This window comes from Paroedura picta, chromosome 5, assembly GCF_049243985.1.
Source record: "Paroedura picta isolate Pp20150507F chromosome 5, Ppicta_v3.0, whole genome shotgun sequence".
NCBI lineage: Eukaryota > Metazoa > Chordata > Lepidosauria > Squamata > Gekkonidae > Paroedura > Paroedura picta.
In genome coordinates, this window is record NC_135373.1 from 95,894,922 (window position 1) to 95,916,263 (window position 21,342).

General features: G+C 38.9%; 1 protein-coding gene across 8 annotated transcripts in view; it reads left to right on the top strand.

Moving 5' to 3' along the window:
- The window catches only part of CNOT4 (CCR4-NOT transcription complex subunit 4), a 57,999-nt gene extending 39,809 nt beyond the window's left edge, over positions 1–18,190 (top strand). For 5 of the 8 annotated variants that reach the window (XM_077339202.1, XM_077339204.1, XM_077339203.1 and 2 more), the window contains 2 exons: positions 15,965–16,177; positions 16,823–18,190. In XM_077339202.1, coding sequence (XP_077195317.1) covers positions 15,965–16,177; positions 16,823–17,124 — 515 coding nt within the window. In that variant the 3' untranslated portion in view covers positions 17,125–18,190. The remainder of the gene's footprint in view (positions 1–15,964; positions 16,178–16,822) is intronic. The other 3 variants (XM_077339206.1, XM_077339207.1, XM_077339209.1) reach the window with 1 other exon arrangement.
- The last annotated feature ends 3,152 nt before the right edge of the window (positions 18,191–21,342 follow it).

A 21,342-nucleotide genomic window follows, 5' to 3' on the forward strand; every position in this document is an offset into this window, starting at 1 on the left:
AAGAAATAAAAACAGCAGGGAGTGACACAAATCACATATATGTAGGTTAGTTATGTCCTAACATCCAAAGGCCTAACGATTTCGACCTATACAGCTCTTCCTCAGAGGTCATTATTAAATATACATAATTGTTTTAGAAAAACACAGATATACATAAAATATGTTTTTATTACATTTTTCAGTCACCAGGGTGGTAAACCAATTTCTATATTCAAGTGGAGGTCCCTTGCATATCCACTGAATGTTAAATGTTCTTATATTTCACGGGTATTTCACGGACCAGTCTTCAATAATCTTCCCTGATTTTGAACAACACCTGCGGTGAGTTCTTGTATGCATATGAAAGGTCCTGGTTCCTTAATATAAAAGGCTACCTCATTCTTCTCTTGCTCTTTTAAGAGACCTGTTATACCTTGTGTTGAAGAGACATTTCATTAGCTACTGGCGTTTGTCATCTCAAATTGAGATGTTTGGCCTCTGCTTTGTCGTTTCTCCCCCCCCCCCCCCATTTTTCCTAAGAAGCCATTTATAAGAATTCTGTAAAAATTAAAAACCTTAACATCATGATTCTGAAATGCCTTCTTTTTATCCCTTCCCCTCTTTCAATATCCAACCTAAGTGAAACTGCATTTTAACAAGATGGCAGCGATACTAATCGGTAAGGCACTTGCATCGCAGAGGGGCTTGTTTCCATCGTTTGATAAAGCTCAATTTTTTCTTCTTGGTAGTGAGGAGACCTTAAGACCTTGGACCTATATCTATTTTTTGAGAAACCAAGAGCAGTTTTTAGCAACTATATATGACCCATAAGCTTCCCTTTTCTTGGAGACTGCTGATATGGGCGCACTGATTCATGTAACAGAAACCTCAAACTCCACTGTAAAGTGCTTTGCGTTGATCAGCCCTTGAAGCTAGCCCCTAGCTGCATTTGGAACAAAATGTTATAAGGCATTGAATGCTGGGATCCCTTTATGCCTTTCTTTAAAACAGTACATTGACTGCCCATAAGTTTACAAGGCCAGTATAGGATTCCGGTGCTAAATTTCAAAGCCCTTCACAATCTGAGGCTACAATAAGGCCATATACACAGCAGTGCTTTCTTGTGCCTTTTTTAGCACCTGTGAAAGATATAAATAATAACTATATAAGTTTGTTATATACCCACTTTGCTGCAATGTAACAGCCTTCCAGAGAACATTGGAAAAATCTACACACCTTCTGCAGTGAGAGTAGAAATCTGAAGTTTTTAGAAGGGCTTGTGGCTCATTTGGAGAAGTCTTTTTAAAACTCTGAATTTGACTGCTTAAAGCCTTAAACACTGCTTTAAATTGATTACTGCTAAGCTATTTTACTGCTAAGTTTTTGTTTTTATGATGTATTGGTTTTGTTACAAAACAACGTAATGAGAGAGTGATGTGTCAGCAGTGTCACACCTCGGCAGAGACTTTAACCTAGTTTCTTCTGAGCCAAACCTAGAAATGACAGGCAAAAAGGGAATATTGTTTCTCAGGGAGTAGTTAAACTACTAATTCACTACCCGCAGATGTAGTGATGGCCATTGCATATGTGGCTTTAAAAAATATTTGGATAGGAGGATAGGTCCATCAGTGATGACATCCAGAAGCAATAAACCTCTGGATACCAGTGGTTAGTAGGCAACATCAGAGGAAGTTCTTGGTTTCTTTGCCCTGTTTGTTAGTTCTTTGGGGTAACTGGTTGACCTCTGGGTGAAACAGGATGCTTAGTTAGATGAACCAGAGGTCTGCTCCAGCAGGACTGCTGTTATGTTCAGTGACAGCTGCAAACAGTTTACCTAGTTTATTTTTCAAAATACCATGTATACTTACAGCCAAGGTAACTATATATAGTCAAGGTGATAAATAGCTGCTATCCTATTAAAATCAACGACAGTCTTGAAGTTTGCCAGTTCATATTTGAAAGGCTGAGTTGTGGGAGACACTTGGTGTGTAAATATTGGCCTTTATGGATTTCCAGGTTCTCCTATTTCATGGATATTCTCATTCTCCTGATGTTTTTCACTAAGTTGAGTCATTGCAACTCAGAAAGAGTGAATATACTGTCTTGAATAGTAATTGGATGGGTTGGCAACTAGGCAAGTAGCCCGTTAGAACCCAGATTGCTAAGGAGGGCCTGCAAAGCCATCTTCACTTTGCATGTACTAACACTAAAATTTTAATGGCACAAATGAAGGGAAGGGGACAGGGTGGCCTCATTTGTGCTGGGCTCTGGAGTAGGTAGGTCAGAGCATCCTCCATAAAAGTTTTGATTTCAGAATTGTATATGTAGGTTTTAATGAGGGTTTAGGACTCATTAAGAACAGCGACAGCTCTCGTGTCTTCTGCTCTCTGGTAGTCTTCAATAGCTATATGTGTTGAAGAAATTATGCAATCCTTACAGTATGCTACCTTACAGTGAACCTGGCGTGTATCCTTATGGCCATTATCTACATGCTGAGTTGGACTTCTTCAAAAGACATTGAGAAAGCTTGTAGATATACGTCTACACACTTGATTGCCACCAGGGAACAGTTGGGAAGACACGTTGACTTTTTTGAAGCTAAGCAGGTAAGGGTCCAGGTGTGAGACCTCTTGGGCCCCCCCCTATACTTTCTTGAATTCCAATCATTGAAGGAAAAGTGGGATATAAATGTAGGCCATGGTCTTGTAGATTCTTAACCTTAAAGGGCCATTTGGGCTTGTTATATATTGGGTTTGTTATATATTGTTCTGTAGTGGTATTAGTTATGTAGCAGAACATGCCTTCAACAAAAGCGCCAAGATGCCTTGAGTTGAGCTATCCCAATACACATTAAATTGACAAGTACCATAGGCAATCTAGATTAGAAAATTACAATACAGTAATGTTTAAATCTGTATTATAAGACTTTAGTATGGTTCACTTTTTTAAAAAATCATCAACTGTTTAATAATACAATATGAATGATTACAGTTAAAAGTATTTGATCCAGTTTGGCTTTTTAAATACTTGCTTTCACAAGTAGTGGAGACAAATAGAAATTTTGAAATTAAGGATAAATTAACTCCTCTCTTGGATTTTTAAGTCAACAGAGATGCCATAGATCTATATTCAGTTTGTACTTTTTCTTTCTTTGGTCTCCTGCCATAACAATTTTTGCTAATTAATAAAACAAAGATCTGACTATTTGTCACTAAATTACACAAACAGAACAAATTCATCAAAATATGTACATTTCTGAGGCCAGAAGTTTTGTCGCTTTGCAAAACCTTTTGTACTTCATGAAATATTGTGATACATTAGGTGTTAAGGTTCTTTGTTCTTTGACCCCCCCCCCTCAGTAAACGGTGCTTAGGTGCTTTTTGCTTGTTCCAGTGTATCGCTAATTTCCAAATTTGTCCCAGTATCCACTGTCCTATTTCAGAGACATATTGCTTGCTCGCTGTGAATGGAATGGAGCTCAGGATATGGCTTTCCTGTCACTATCCCATTGAGTGATATTGACCACGCCTGCAAGGATGTTGTTTTAATATGTTTATTTTGTCTTGTTTTCTGAATAAATGGTAAAATACAAAAGAGCTCTTTTGGCTCTCACCTTGCTAGAAAAACACAGCGAAGCTTGTGCTTGCTGTGTTCAGCTTATCTGACTTTATGGAAATGGACTCCAGATTCAAATCTCTGATCACAAAGTGCAGTGGTCTGCTGCCCTACATAATAGTTTAATAATTATCACTAAGCATACAGTGATGTTTAGACTGTGTTGTTATCCCATCACTGGAGCTTTTGATCAGGATCCAGGGCTTCTTTCCTTTGAACAGTTCCTGTCACTCAACTCCTAGACTTGTATCTCCATAGAGTTCAAAGAAGCATGAATGTGTTCATAAGAATTTTTGAAAAGGATGGGTAGGTGCTTAATCTTAGTTTCCTATTCAGTAGTTCTCATGTTGAAGCACCAGACTTTATAAACGTAAACTGAAGAAACTGACATTGCATGTATATAAAGAGCACATCAGCAAACGTGTAGTCCTCCAGAACAAATTTGACACCTCCCCCCTTTTGTATGGGAGAGGGGGGAGAGAAAACATAATTAATTGGGATGGGAGGTTGAGAATATGCCATGGGACATATATTTCCCCCTGCACTCAAACCCAGAATTATCTGTTTCAAAGTGGTCAGAAATTTTAGAACATAAACATTTATTTTTTATTTTTAGACATGTTTCCCGCCATTCCCAGCAAGCCGTTACATGATAAAAACCCACGTACATAAAAATTCCCATTAAAACCCAATTCAAATTAACACTAATACAAAAATACAGTAATACAACATGGCAATAAAAATAAGCCCTCCCCCATGACGGAATGACTACTGGCAGCTGCGATGAGAGAGTGCAACAGCTGGCCACCGCCTATGGTGTTCCCAAGCGTGGTGGCGTAAACATTGTGGGAATTACGTTTGGAGGACAGGGACTTTGATACTTTGTAATAAGTCACACTCCCCAGGCTGCTCTTAAAATGGAAAGGGTGACAAGTTAGCTTATTGTAACCTGGCATGGTGGCTTGAAATGATGGTTGAGAGAGGCTGTCAAATTATTATTGCCTCCAATATTAGGCTTGCTAAAATTATCCAACCCCCACCATGGCCTGATGAAGACTGACCATTCTCAGCATACTAAAGGCAAGTGTTAGTTTAAAGAATAGGGATGGCTGCACCCTGGTATGGTTTTTGAATGACTGTTTGCATTGCATAAAGATACAAATGTTATGTTTTCTAGCCCCGCTCTGTATCAGATGCCAAACCATGTAACTGCATTCAAAATATCATCCATGTTGGTTAATACTTAGAATTGCTTGCCAGTGTTTCTAGCAAGCATTCTAGTCATAGTAACATATAAGAATATCTAAAGAAATCATAGACAAATGAATGGTACACCAGACATTTGAATGTTCAATCATGGTTAAGAACCAAGGGCAAGTATCACATGCTTCTGTTCTCTCCTCCTACTCCACTGCACATTCTAGTGAAGAGAGACAGAAGTTGGTTTCCGAGGAAGGAGGGAGGTGGAGAGAGAGCACTGCAGTCTCTTGTCCTGTTAGCGATTGCTTGAGACCCTCTTCCCAAGTCCTGTTCTTTGGCCCCTTGCCTATGTAGGTGAGGTGGGTGGCAACCAGAAACAGGACTTATGCCTTCTCATTTAGGGTTTCGTGGTGTCCTTTAGATGCCAGACCAAATTTTTTTTGGCTCTTCTTAGGCTTTAAACTGAAAGCTTCCACCTTTCAGAACTGTTTTTATGGTCTCCTCCTAAACTGAGGGCTGCTTATAGATAGATTGTTTTATTACATTATTTTATACTGATAATATTAGGGTTTCATTATTTTATTGTATTAAGTTTCTTTAAGCAGGCATCTTGAAGAGATTTTCTGGTTTTTTAAAATAGCTGTTAGACATGTGTATAATAGCTGTATGTATGCAAATAACCCCCTTCAAGGATCGCTGCCTTGTTGTGGCAAGGGGGCTTGCGTAGTTCAGTGAAGCTATGAGCTATGCCGTGCAGGGCCACCCAAGACGGACAGGTCATAGCTGAGAGCTCTGACAAAAGGTGATCCACTGGAGAAGGCAATGGCAAACCACTCCAGTATCTTTGCCATGAAAACTCTATGGACAGTTCCAATAGGCATAACGATATGACGCTGGAAGATGAGCCCCTCAGGTCGGAAGGTGTCCAATATGCTACTGGGGATGAGCAGACGGCTAGTACGAGTAGCGCCAGAATGAATGAAGCGGCTGGGCCAAAGCCGAAAGGACGCTCAGTTGTGGAAGTAACTGGTGGCGAAAAGACAGTCCGATGCTGTAAAGATTTTTATTCCATAGGAACCTGGAACGTCAGATCCATGAATCAAGGCAAGCTGGACGTGGTTAAACAAGAAATGAGAAGACTGAACATCGACATTTTAGGAATCAGTGAACTAAAATGGACAGGAATGGGTGAATTTAATTCAGATGACCATCAGGTATACTACTGTGGACAAGAATCTCGCAGAAGAAATGGAGTAGCATTCATAATCAATAAGAGAGTAGGAAAAGCAGTCTTGGGATACAATCCCCAAAATGACAGAATGATCTCAGTTCGAATCCAAGGCAAACCATTCAACATCACAGTGATCCAGGTCTATGCCCCAACCACTGCTGCTGAAGAGGATGAAGTTGATCAGTTCTATGAAGCCCTACAACACCTTCTAGAAGCAACGCCCAAAAATGATGTGCTTATCATCATGGGGGATTGGAATGCTAAAGTAGGAAGCCAAAAGATAACCGGGATAACAGGCAAGTTTGGCCTTGGAGTACAAAATGAAGCAGGGCACAGGCTGGTAGAATTTTGTCAAGAGAATACAATGGTCATAGCAAACACTCTTTTCCAGCAACCCAAGAGACGACTCTACACATGGACATCACCAGACAGTCAACACAGAAATCAGATTGACTATGTGCTCTGCAGCCAAAGATGGAAAAGTTCTATCCAGTCAATAAAAACAAGACCAGGAGCTGATTGTGGTTCAGATCATGAGCTTCTTGTTGCAAAATTTAGGCTTAAATTGAAGAAAGTAGGGAAAAGCACTAGGCCACTCAGGTATGAACTAAATCATATCCCTGACGAATACACAGTGGAGGTGATAAATAGATTTAAGGAATTAGATCTGATAGACAGAGTGCCTGAAGAACTATGGACGGAGGTTCGCAACATTGTACAAGAGGTAGCAACTAAAACCATCCCAAAGAAAAAGAAATGCAAGAAATCAAAATGGCTGTCTGAGGAAGCTTTACAAATAGCTAAGGAGAGAAGGGAAGTGAAAGGCAAGGGAGAAAGAGAAAGATACACCCAACTGAATGCAGAATTCCAGAGAAAAGCTAGAAGAGATAAGAATGCCTTCTTAAATGAACAGTGCAAACAAATAGAAGAAAACAATAGAATGGGGAGGACCAGAGATCTTTTCAAGAAAATTGGAGATATGAAGAGAACGTTTCATGCAAAGATGGGTATGATAAGGGACCAAAATGGTAGGGACCTCACAGAAGCAGAAGAGATCAAACAAAGGTGGCAAAATTATACAGAAGAACTATACAAGAGCGAGCTTAACATCCCTGATGACCACAATGGGGTAGTTACTGACCTGGAGCCAGACATCCTGGAATGTGAAGTCAAATGGGCCTTAGGAAGTCTGAGCAACAATAAAGCTAGTGGTAGTGACAGCATTCCAGTTGAACTATTCAAAATCTTAAAGGACGATGCAGTAAAAGTGCTACACTCAATATGCCAGCAAATTTGGAAAACTCAACAATGGCCACAGGATTGGAAAAGGTCAGTTTACATTCCAATCCCAAAGAAGGGCAATGCCAAAGAATGTTCAAACTACCGCACCATCGCACTAATTTCTCATGCTAGCAAAGTTATGCTCAAAATCCTACAAGCTAGGATCCAGCAATATGTGGACCGAGAACTTCCAGAAGTACAGGCAGGATTTCGAAGAGGCAGAGGAACTAGAGATCAAATTGCCAACATACGCTGGATCATGGAGAAAGCTAGGGAGTACCAGAAGAATGTCTACTTCTGCTTCATTGACTATGCTAAAGCCTTTGATTGTGTGGAGCACAACAAATTGTGGCAAGTTCTTAAAGAGATGGGAATACCAGAGCATCTTATTTGTCTCTTGAGAAATTTATATGCAGGTCAAGAAGCAACAGTGAGAACTGAACATGGAATCACTGACTGGTTCAAAATTGAGAAAGGAGTTCGGCAAGGCTGTATACTGTCGCCTTGCCTATTTAACTTGTATGCAGAGCACATCATGAGAAATGCGGGATTAGAGGAGTCACAAATTGGGATCAAGATTGCAGGGAGAAATATCAACAACCTCAGATATGCAGATGATACCACTCTAATGGCAGAAAGTGAAGAGGAACTAAAGAGCCTGTTGATGCAGGTGAAGGAGGAGAGTGCCAAAGTTGGCTTGAAACTCAACATCAAGAAAACAAAGATCATGGCATCCGGCCCTCTCAATTCCTGGCAAATAGAAGGGGAAGAAATGGAGATAGTGACAGATTTTATTTTCCTGGGCTCCAAGATCACTGCAGATGGGGACTGCAGCAAAGAAATTAAAAGACGCTTGCTCCTGGGGAGGAAAGCTATGGCAAATCTAGACAGCATCCTAAAAAGCAGAGACATCACCCTGCCAACAAAAGTGCGTTTAGTCAAGGCTATGGTATTCCCAGTTGCAATGTATGGCTGCGAAAGTTGGACCATAAGGAAGGCCGAGCGTCAAAGAATTGAGGCTTTTGAACTCTGGTGCTGGAGAAGACTATTGCGAGTCCCTTGGACTGCAAGGCGAACAAACCGGTCAGTCCTAGAGGAGATCAGCCCTGACTGCTCTTTAGAAGGCCAGATCCTGAAGATGAAACTCAAATATTTTGGCCACCTCATGAGAAGGAAGGACTCCCTGGAGAAGAGCCTAATGCTGGGAGAGATCGAGGGCAAAAGAAGAAGGGGACGACAGAGAATGAGGTGGATGGATGGAGTCACTGAAGCAGTAGGTGCAAACTTAAATGGACTTCGGGGAATGGTAGAGGACAGGAAGGCCTGGAGGATCATTGTCCATGGGGTCGCGATGGGTCGGACACGACTTCGCACATAACAACAACAACAAAATGCAAATAAATCTGTTGCTACAGAAACTGGCAAAGGTCTGGTTTGCATAGTAGGTTGCATGCAGAAAAACAGTTAATAAAATGAAACAGATACTATCTTTCATAGAGAGTTTGTTTTCATTCTGTGCCAATCTTGAATGGTCTTTGTTTTAAGAATGATTAAAAATCAATACTTTTGGATTTAAAATAGGACAAACTGAATCACACATTGTTAATATGGCTATCAAATAAGAGGTGATAAAGGATGAACATCTCTCAGTGTATTTCTCCTTGGGTTGTCTCATCAAACATAGTGAAATTGAGTCAGTTTCTATACTCTTGCAACATGTTTACTGAGAAGTAGTCTTCATCGACAGTTTGATTACTCAGAAAAAGTGGTCTACATTAGCAGTTAGTATAATATTGGATAATAGGACTTAGAGAAACTGATTTTTTTAAATAATAGGGGGAGACCCACCATATATGATCTCCAGCATTGCACTGTTCATGTGAGTTGACCATGTACGTGATGATGGGTCGTTTGGGTATGAAAATGTCTGAACAGGCTCTTAGTTTAGTGGGAGTTCTTGGATTTTTATTAGGATTGCAGTATATCTAATGGAAATTTAATAATTGCCCCCCAAGAACTGAACTCTGAAATGGCAAATAGGTTATCATAGACCTATACCAAGGAATGTAATAGAAATCAGTGTATATTATAGGAAAATGACACCTAGTCTTGTATATAGTTTTTACTTTTAACTTTAGCAGTTTTTCAACAAGCCAACCTATAATTGTTGGAATGGTAAATTAAAAAAAATGAGTATATACAACATGCATAAATCTGAATGCATGTTCATTCTTTCTCAAAACTTATTTACTTGGGAAGTTACGTTTCATATTCAAGGCATTAAATAGGTTTCATATAGAACATAAGTGATCTTTTTGTGTAATATGAAAAGATTGCCTCCCTGGCAGAAAATTTCCTTGCACATGCAAATGATCAACTAGCATATGAGATGGGTTGATTCAATAAAGGAAGCCACAGGCTTCAGCTACGGCTGGCAAGACCAGAGTAAGGCAGTCAATGGTAACATGTTTTGAAGAAAATAAATTTATAAGATCACCATAGGCTGGAAGTGACTTGTCAACACATAACACATGCACACCTTGTACGCCTCTTTAATTTTTGTTTCAATCCTCCTACCAGAGCTAAGCACTTTAAGTCATTCTGGTTCCAGCTGCAGAGTTCTTATAGCTTAGTTTATTTTCCATTAAATATTTTAAACCTAGTCTTCATTAAATATTTTAGACCATTTTATTTTAAACCTGGTTTTCAGAAAAACACATGAGTGGCCAGTACTGCATTACGTGAGGGTTCATATGATCCAATGCTTCTCAATAGAACTCTCACAGATGTAGTAAGTTATGCCGCCAGGGGAAATGCTGTACTAGAACACTTCTCTTGATAGTGTTTCCTGTGTGCAGAGGAGGTTTGTTGTACAGTCACATGACACCCCAGTCACCTACAGTCAGAAGTGGTATTGTTACATGGGGGGCAGGCAGGTTAACGCCTAACTAATAGGGTGACTGTCAGAACTAGGCTCAGTTTTACTACAGCCTACCGAACCACAAATACAAAAAGCAGAAAAGGAATCTGATCTTAAGTGGTCTGTTATTTATCCAAAATGGGGAGTAATTTGAGTTCATTCTAATAGAAATGCTAGCTTGTCAGATTTTGTGGAGGGAGGCTATTTGAGAGTGAGAAGCTTTGACCCTGTGATACACACATGCAAACAGTATATAGGTGTACATTGCCCTCTACTGGTAGCAGTGTGAAGCATCGCAACTTTGGACACCAACATTAATCTCTGTGTCCTAGTGGGGTTTTGTGTCAGAGGCAGCTGTTGAAAGTCTATTCAGGAGAATCTTTTTCTAATCAGTTGTCTTGGCTTCTCTTCCAGTAATGTATGGACTGGGATTAATGAAATATGCTCCTGTGTGGTGTGTTTTGTCCCCAATACATTCCTGCCAGTATTCTGCTCATTCCATACTTTTTGGGCCTGTACAAAATTCTGAGTCATGCTTTTATAAAGTATAGTAGAGTACAAAGGGAGCACCATGAAACTTCTGATATAAAGTTATTTCAATTACATATTTACACGCTTCACATATGTTTGAACATATGCCAATAAAAGTGAATTGTGAACTCTATTAATCTCTTTGAAGATCATATTTTACCGCGTGACTTGGTTCAGATTTTACTTAAATTCCTGTGTGGTTTATTAATTTTACTAAGTAGGTAAACAAGGAATTGGATCTACAGTGGAGTTTTCTTTGAGTGCAAGAAGCTTTCTACTGGCAAAATGGAACTATTTAGATCCAATTCCAAAATTGTCAGGTGGAGATTGCTTATAGATTGATCTCTTAAAACAGCTAACATTTATCTCAAAGCATTTTATATTTGGTAGATATTTGTAGAGACAAACTTCCCTTGTTTAAGAAACATTTAAAAGGTGCTGAAAACACATGCAACTTGAGATGAGTATTTTACCATTGCTGCTACAATATGTTAAGTGAAAATTAGTATAAATTATATTTCCCAGTACTTGTTTGAGAATGGCTTTTGACACATAATATTCACTTTTTATAATTCAAGTCTCAAGTGCCTTCACAATCATACTGCAGTATTCTGTTGAATCATTTATGTTTCTTATTTGTTGAAACCTGGTATGTTAATAGAACCTTTTGTTTACAAAGAAATAAATTGCAATCTTCAGTCTTTTTTGTTTGGTTCTGTAACAAATAAAATAACATGTTCCTTGAAAGTACAGATCCTTGTCTCCCCTCTTTACATGTATGAAACGTTGTGATGCTATGAATTCGATTGTTTAAAAAAACAGTTTATCAGTACAAACGAGTAACAATCTTATAATTTAATCTCAATATCTTTTGGACCTGTTAAATTTTCTGGATCCAACAGTGAGTTTTAAAAATGCAAGAATATCACTAGTATGTAACTAAATCACATAAAATCCCCTTTTGAGTTCCAGCTAACTACTTAAAACAAATTGATAGTGTTTCTTCAGAAAAATAATCCATGTGGATTTTAAAGCTGAGAATCAGAATCTCAATTGTGTTCAGTGAATCCCTTGAGTTTCCCACATGTGTTATGAGCTTACAGCTGCATTTTGCTGCAGTACAGAGTACAGATAAGCCATACCAGCAGCAAAAACAAAACATCCTTTAACCTTTTATCTCACGTCACCAGCATGTATTACTACCTAGTGGTTAGGATTTAATAATTTCTGTTTTATATTACTTTCTGCTGGTTCAAAACAAAGACTCAGTTTTCCAAAATATATCTTATGAACAGTGAAAAAGTAGCAGAACCCAAATCTCCAAGAACTCCCACTCTGTATGTAACTGCTTTGCTGATCAAAATCTGTCCCTTGTCAATTAAGCTTTTAATGTAACATTTTAAAGTACCAAGTAAAGATTGCACTGTTGTCAGAGTTATTGTTAATGGACCTATTAATATTCTTGGGGTCAGTATCATTGTCTGCATGAAACAATCGCACTATTGAACAAGTTCTGGAAAAAATTAAGGCCACAATCCAATGCATATATACTGAAATAATTGGGTCCCACCACCATACCCCAGCATTCACTGGCTTCTAGTAAGCTACTTGCACTTTTAATTCTGTAATACAATTGCAGGGAGAGAATAAGGAAGGGAATGATTGGCACTCACTGCAGCTTGTAGCTACATCATAGCAGTACATCCATCCCCATGGCCAGAACGCAGCCACCCTATGATGCAGTAAGTAGATGGAGTCAACCCATTTTTAAAGTAGATAGAATACGTCTGTTCGGGCATAGTGTCCACCTATTCAAATTTGTCTCTTATTCCTCTGCCCAAGTTCATGCTATCTATGATGCATAAAGATTTAGGCAACAGGCATGGTTGAGTTGTTATGGTTATCTTGAAGATGGTTGAGAAAAAGGATCTGTCCTATAGATAGTATTGTACTTCTTACTTGGAAGTCAATATCTGTATCCTACCAAACATCTAGCTTCCTACCGAACACAGCTCAGAGGTACAGATAGAAGAATAGATTCCTGTAATGTAGCTTGGGTTTTTAAATGGATAAAAAAGGAGGGCAGAAGAGTGATATAAGCTGCTTTGAAGCTTAATAAAAGGGCTGAGAGTGAGTTAGCTGTGAGCAAATATGTTTATAAAGAAAACTAAGTGTCTGGCTTGAGTATACTTAACATGGGGAGCAAACATTGTCTCAGAATAATCCAGATGTTGGGCAAATTGAAGGTGATTTTTTCAGCTTTTATAAGAATGACATATATTTTTGCTCAGCTTGCATCACATTGCTGCTTATAGTATGGGGTGTATGTGCTGAATGGTGCTAAATTATAAATAAATATAAATAGAAACTTGTGTCTATTGAGAGACAAATAGCCTGGATTCTCAGGAAGCTATATACTGAGCTAACTGCATATTCTTGTATATTAAATGTAGTTCTTAGGTGGCAGTTAAGTGTAGTTAAACCCAGCAGATGCCCCAAAAGAGGAGTCAGAGAAGAGAGCACATGATCCCATGGCCCCACCTGGATATATTTTACTGCTTTTAACTGGTTTGGATCTGTGTAGTAACTGTATGCAGGACAACGAAGTTTTGAGTCCAGAGGCACATTGAAGACCAAGAAAGTTTCATTTAAGGTTTAAGCTTTCATGTGCATGGCTGCCCACCTGAACCTATCTGCACAGGCAGTCATACCCTTATGGTTTTGAAGTCTGTTTCTTTGACCAATTTTTGTTTAAGAACCACCTTACCTTTTCTTCAGCAAAAGCAACAAAAATTAACTCTTGTCTTGGTTTAATCCTGAAACTGGTAAGGAAAACATCCATTTGACCTCAGTGTTTCTCCTCCATAATGGTAATTTGCTAAAGTGAAGGGGCTAGAATGATAAACCAGGAGGGCTCTTGGTCATGTACTGGAACCAATGTGTAGCAGTTCGTTAAAGTCGGAATTATTTACCTTATATGTGGGGATGGGGGGCACTCCTTGCCTCTTGCTCCTGTCAACGGAGAATGACCTGTGCTATCCTAATGTGATGTGCATGATAAATATCTTCCTTGTATTTTTAAATTATTGCCTGCATCTGTTAGAAATTACTTCTCTGTCTGACTTCTTCATTTATTTTGCAATTAACTCTTTCTGAATATTTGATCTTCTCACAATGGGCATTCAATCTGCCTATTTTGTATTCACATTGTGCGTTTGCTCTTTTTATATTTTGAGGAGCAGCAGTTGTTTGCTGTTGGAAGGTTGATGTAGATGGAGCTTTCCACTTTCAATGAGTGCAGTGAATATGAAAACACTATTGTCATTTTTCATACTCTTTTCCATGTCTTCATTCACATCTATGTTGAAGTTTTTATTACCTCAAGGAACACTCTCTTCATTAATTTCACAACAGACAAAATCTGGGTTGTATGTAGTACATAATGTAGTACATAATGTAGTACATAATGTAGTACATAATACATAGACCCCGATAGACCCCTTAAATGATCAGTATATCTTGCTGACTGGGAAAGTACATTAACGACCAATGTTAGTGCCAACAAGCTGAAATCTCTCAAGTAGCAATGTGAAACTCTTTAAGATGTTTCGTCGGTTAATAAGAGAGTCATATAATTGCAGACATGCCGAGGGAGAACGGATAAGTAAATCCTCGAGGATTTTAAAACACCCTTAACATAACTACAAGTCTTAATATATGTGATGCTTTAAATATGAGTTTAATCTCATTAAAGAAAGTATTTTAAAGGATGAGCTGGACATGAACAATTGACAAAATCTTTTCCAGAAATTACTTTTGAGTAACATCTGAGGTAATATCTCTGAGTTTATAATTTAAGAAGATCTAGGCTACATAGAGCTCTTCTGATCTTTATGCTTCAGACGTTATGAAATAAAAACTGCTCTGTGCAAAGTATCTAAGCACCGCTTCATAGGCTCAGCGAAAGGTCTCATAATCAAATGTAATTCTTTAAACAGGTTGTACACACCAAGAAATAAGCGTGTCTTTAAAATAATAAAAGGTTGCTGATTCCAATATGGAAATCATGCAGACAAAATATAAGCGTCCTTTTTGCAAAACATCCCATTTCTCTTTGCAAGCCATAGTGATTTTTTTGCTGTGGAGATGGCAGTACTGTTATGTAAGTAGTACATCAGATTCAATAGGCAAACTTGCTTTAAACCATCCAGAGAATTGATCCCCAACCAGCAATCAATTCACTTCTACAGATTTTAGTGGCAAGAAAAATAGAACATACTCCCAGGAATTTATTTAGTTCAGCATTTTTTTTCATCAGTGGCTTGTTGAATGCTTCTGAAAGCTGAGATGCAGGGATAAAAGTAATGACCATTGAAAGTATACTGTAAGTGTGGAGGGTTCTATCTAGCTATCAAGGATGGCAGTTGACAGGCCTACTTGTCAGGAACATCTAATCCTGTTTTTGAAAACCATTCCACAACTTAATTGTATGTTGCATAATGCTGGAATATTCTGTCGGCGAGATTAAATGTAAGCCATAGAAAAGTTCCCAGTGTTATTTTTAAAAAGTCATTTAATGTTGATATCAAGTAGCTGAGTGCATATGTGCACTGGCTGTATTATCTTTCACTTGCAGTATTAGAAGTCCTTCTGAAATTGCTTAGGAACTTCTTCCTTTTCTTTGCTGTGCCTGCTGAAATAGTTTCCACCCCACTTTCAGCCAACAACACTCTCCCTTGCCTCTAGTGAAGTACAAATGATGTGTAACATTTCCACAAATCTCTAATTCTGTTCAGTCTTGCATCTTCATTTGAGTAGGAAGTTGTTGAATCTTATGGCCTTCAGTATAACTAGAGAGTTTTCTCTGGGCAGGGGACATTTTCACATGAAGGATAATAGCAAGTTTTCTAGTTCGTAACAAAAGAGTCACCATTCTTAACCACTTAAGTTGACTGTCTTAATTTAATGGGGGAACAGCTAATTTTTTCTTCCCCCAACTGCTTAAAAATTTGCTATCTTCTATAGCAGCTCAACATTCAAACTTCATCTTGATTTGTCATCATTGCCCCATTCTCTTGCTAGGGACTCAGTATGAAATGCTTTAAAAACCACCATCTTTCACTAAAACAACATCTGTTTCTAACTTCAGCTTTTTATTTTCTATCTTTCATTTTCTTTTTTTCTTTTTTTGTTGGTAAATCTCCCAGACAACAACAGTTCTGTAGAGAGTTTAAATATGAAGGAATGGCAGGACGGGCTAAGGGCACTTCTACCGAACATTAACATCAACTTTGGTGGACTGCCCAATGCTACTTCCCCCTCCAACGCCAACCACAGTGTACCAACGTCCAACACTGCCACCACCGACAGCCTGAATTGGGACAGCCCTGGCAGCTGGATGGACCCCGCAATCATCACAGGTAACAATTTCTCATTCAACTCCACTGACAACTATCAATTGGGTACTTGGCACAAATTGACGCCTTTTTGCAAAAAGCAACTCTATGCGGTGGTCTCTTCCAGCTTCCATCCACCAAATTTTGAGAGGCCTGAGCATCTCATGAAGCCATCATGACTTAGTCACCCTCAACCTTTTTCTGTTGCATGCTCATCATCTTCCCCAGCACATTTTTAGGCTTAAGTAGTTGTACCAAACTGCATTGTAGTTCCCGAGGCACTAACACACGTTAGCTGGACTAGTTTCTGCATTAAAAAGGGACATACTCCACTTGTTTATAAAGCTCTCTTTATAAGGCTGTTTGTGTTTCTCTTGTAAAGGCTAAAGCCTGGTTTGGAAAGACAGGAGAGGGAAGAAAAGTACTACGGCATTTGGTAAAACGGAACTTGTGGATCTCTGTGGATGAATGGCTTGGCAAAAATTCTCAGTGGGGAAAATTCTTGCAAAATCAGCTTTTTGATGTATTGAAAACTTCTTTGAACAGGCACTTGTATCCAGTAATGTTTTCTTGCCATTTCAATCGGATGACTTAAGCTGAGCTACTTCATTTTGTGAAGCTTTTTCTGACTTAACTTTTTTCTCCCCCTATGTTTTCTTTTCTCCCTAGGTATCCCAGCGTCCGCTGGAAACAGTTTAGAGTCCCTTCAAGACGACAATCCACCACACTGGCTAAAATCTCTTCAGGCCCTCACAGAAATGGATGGCCCCAGTGCTGCCCCAACACAGACCCCCCACAATAACCCCTTCAGCACACAGATTCCTCTGCACAGAGCCAGTTGGAATCCCTATTCTCCTCCTTCAAACCCCAGCAGTTTCCATTCTCCTCCCCCAGGTTTTCAGACAGCTTTCAGACCCCCCAGTAAAACCCCCACAGATCTACTACAGAGCTCAGCGCTGGATCGTCATTAGGAAAAGAGTTAAAAACGTTAGAAATGCAGGAATTGCCCCACCCAGACTTCCCTCACCCACCCATGGTTCCCCCTCCATATCTTTCTTTCTGAGGAACCCAGTTCTTGATCAAACCTTGTCCCTGACAGCCCCCAAATGCAATGCAATCACAGGGTCATAACCATATCTCTTTGTGTTAAATTTCTGCTGAACCAATGTTTAAAACACTCTGTTTAAGAACTGTTTCTTTAAACATGCTAAGAAAAAAAGAAAGAGAGAAATCAAAAGTACAGCCTTGGTACATAAAAAGAGAATATTACTTTCATAAATCTTTTGCACTTAATTATTTTAGCCTAGCAACAAATGTCAAGTCTACAGTAGGGGAAAACATAGTGTAAAATCAAAATCAATGCAGGAATGTAAAGCAATTTAATTTAAGCAAGAGATTCAGGATATGGAAAGAAGCAGTGGCCTAGCATTTATTTTGCATTCTGTGTGTCAATAAACAGGGAAATAGCTTCTTTTTTTCCTTTTATTTTGGAAGAGTGGAGCGATATTGTCAGGTTTGTCATGAAGTGGGTTGAAGGACAATTTGCCTGTAGAAATAACTGAGATGTTACTAAGAAGTGGTTTAACAAAGGGGGATTTTAAAAATTTTTGGCTTTAGATTTCAAGTAAATGTAACGTTTTAAAATATTCACAAATCTAATAATACCTAGCATTATACATAATATAATTATAAGCAGCTAAAACACGAGTGATATTTACTTCAGTCTTTCTGTCTCCTCGTCAGTCTCTCTTTCTTTTTTTTAAATTCACCTGATTTAAGGCACTCTGGGATAGCACTGCATTGGGGCCACACGATCACCATCTGGAGCGCAACCTTTGACGACCTCTGCCTGCAGCTTTTACTTAACCTTGTAGTTTCTGGACGTTTGTGCAGTATTGAAAGACAGGAAAAAAGAAACAGATTTAAATAAACATGGTTATAACCTGACGCTAAAACTAAAAAACAAACAAACAAGGAAATGTACCTCTTTCTTCAGAATAAAAACTAAAATCTAAAATAAAACAAAACTTGATGACATCTTTTGGCGAGTATTCCTTTTTTTGGTTTTCATATTTTTGTTTTATCAGGACCTGTGACGATGCAGTTGATGGTAAACTTGAAGCTTTCAGTGTGTATTGTAAGGGACCATTGGTCTCTGCACCCTGCTTCCAGCATGAACCTTTCTATCCCACGTGTCATTTGGTCTGCCTTTAATTTTTTTTTTCCTGACAGCACTCTGTCCTGAATTTTACACTGTTTTTAAACTGAGAAATCCTTCTGAAGCAGATAATATGGTTTGGAGTTCATACCCTAGGGGGCATACTAGATTGTAGTCCATGTTCTGTAAATATATCACAATATTTTGCTGTTTGAAGCTCTGCCCATGAGGCTGGGAGTTCAATCCCAGCAGCCAGCTCAAGGTTGACTCAACCTTCCATCCTTCCGAGGTCGGTAAAATGAGTACCCAGCTTGCTTGCTGGGGGGTAAATGGTAATGACTGGGGAAGGCACTGGCAAACCACCCCATATTGAGTCTGCCATGAAAACGCTAGAGGCCTTCACCCCAAGGGTCAGACATGCCCCGGTGCTTGCACCGGGGATACCTTTACCTTTTATTCAAAAGGTTAGATTCAGCCTAAATTTTCCATCAGTGGAATGGAATTTACCTGCCTCCCCTCTCTGACTGCAGCCCTCAGTCTCCATGAAATGCTGCTTGTGGGGAATAGGGGACTCTGAAAATGAATGGAATCATGGCATGAAGGTGGTCTGCAGGGAGGAGGGAACAGTGGAATCTGCTAATTTAGACTGGATCCTGCTCATATCTTATTGATCTCTAGTTACTGCGGAGCCATTCACATGCATCTACTCAGGTACTTAATGTTTATTCTTCACAGCTATGATGTCAAGGTTCAGTTCTGTCTTAAATTTTTGCCATGTAACCAGTTTGGGGGCATGTTCTTCAACCTAAGCAGAATAAACTAGAGGCTCATTTTAATGTCTGAAAGAAACCTGTTTAATACCATGTGCATTCAAAAAGGCTAGATTAGAATGCCCATGATACTAAGCAGGTATCTACCAGACATTTAAAAAAAATCTCATTGGAAGTAAAAAAAATACCTAGCTTGTGTAATAAGATTGCTTCCCCCCCTCCCCCTGATGGGGGGATTGTTTCAACATGGTTTAGTCTCATTCTTAATTAATGATTGACCTTGTATCTTTGCATCCCTGGACATTCCTTTTGCCTTTCAATGTTCAAGTGACTTGAAGAGCAAGCTGTGGTGTGTAGAGGCAAGTGAAAAGTGTATATCATACAGATACAGCCTTGAACTTTCTGTGGTTATATTCTGGGGACCTGTATCTTTTCATTGGGGAGGAAGGAATGGAGGATGTTGGCGTGAGGCACCTAATAAGTCTGGATTTTGCTGCCTTGCTCTGATTTCTTGCTTCTGTGGTGCCCTGCATATTACTCCAGAAGTGATGCTATAGTAATGCAAACTGGAAGCTTGTAAGAGCTATAGGATAGAAATTAGGGTGAAGGGTTAAATTGCCAACTATTAGTAAGATTTTGAACTATGGTAAATATTCAGAAGGTTAACAAACCTCTAACAGCTTTCATTAAATTGAAAAAATATATGGCAAAGTTTAATTACATTGTAGGCTGACCCAATGAAGTCAGAACTTTTGTGCTTTTAGAGAAAATGTTTTTTATCACTTTGACAAATCGGGCATCTTCAAAGTTTTGCTTCTAATATAGTTCTCACAGTTTAAGAGATGTAACCATTGAGTTTTTTCCCTTAGCAATTGTTCTTGAATAAGTATTTTAGTTGCTTCTTATGTCTTGGTGTATTTACAATAATGACAAAGGTTGGGAACTCAGCTATGGTTGCAATCTGAGTTCAGCCTTGACCTCAACTAAGTTACTGTCTCCCGGCGTGGGGTGGTACTGCCGAGAGTGTATGCTGATTGTTTTGTTTTGTTCGTTTTGAATACCTGGGTATATTCTTAATGGTGGGACTTCCTAAACACGGTAAGTTTACTTTCTGTAGTCCCTGCGCCATGCCCAAAAGTGTTCCTGAGACCAAGGGCCTTAGGAAGGGTGTAGAATGCGGCACCAGGCCCTGCAGCAGAAAGCAGAAGGTGGCAAACTTTGGAGAGCCTTCTTCCACTTGCACAAGAACAACTTCTGAGTCAGACCACAAGGAAAAGGTTAAGTGTGTTTTATGTAAACCACACAGAACCGAACAGAAGGGCGGTATAAAAATATAAATAAATAAAATAAGTAATGGTATTGAAGCTGCTGCAAAGTCAAGGAATTACACAGTAGAACTAAGTTTTGTTTACCACAGCTGGAAAAGTTTTAAGCATTGTACTGAAATTTAAGAGTGAACGTTGTCCTGAATTTTTGAAATCATGGAAAACAGAAAACAGAAATGCTGGGGGAAATATGTTTTTAAAAACATCAAATGCATAATGCATAACTTCAATTGTACTTCAGCATATTCATGGAGATGTAGAAGTGTAAATGATGTAGTTTCATTCAAACAAAATTACTATTATTCCCAGTACTGGAGCCAGGGTGCCTTACTGCCCCAGTCTTACTTAAGTTGGGTGCACATAATGTTTGCTAGCCAGAAAATGTGCTGGTGGATTAAAAATACAGACGCAAACATGGTATGCAAAATATTCTTTATTTGTCATTAGAAACAATATGCAGTCAAAGCACTAAGGGCTATGCTACAAATTTGAAAACTGAGCTACAGTTGAAAAAAAACTGATCTTTCCAGTAGTGAATTGTATTTTACAGTATATTCTATATAAATAATGTATGAAATTAGGCATATTTAGGTATCCTAAGCAGAGTTACATCCTTCTGAGCCCATGGACTTGAATAGACTTGGTGTTCTGCTTAGGATGGTAGTATAAATACACTATATGCCTGCAGAATACACAGAATTCATTATATGATCCTGTTCATGATTTCACAGAGACTAAAACTTTACCCTAAGATGCATTTCAATTGTTCAAAGAGACAGAGCTTTGTATAGGAGCTCTTTTTACCACCACCATCCACAATTTCCCATTTTTCTATTGGAAAAATTGCAGGGGAGGCCTATCTTGGGAGGAGAGACTGATAAATACCTGGATTTCTTTCCTACATTCTCATCTCTAGTGCAGATAAGGGAACAGAAA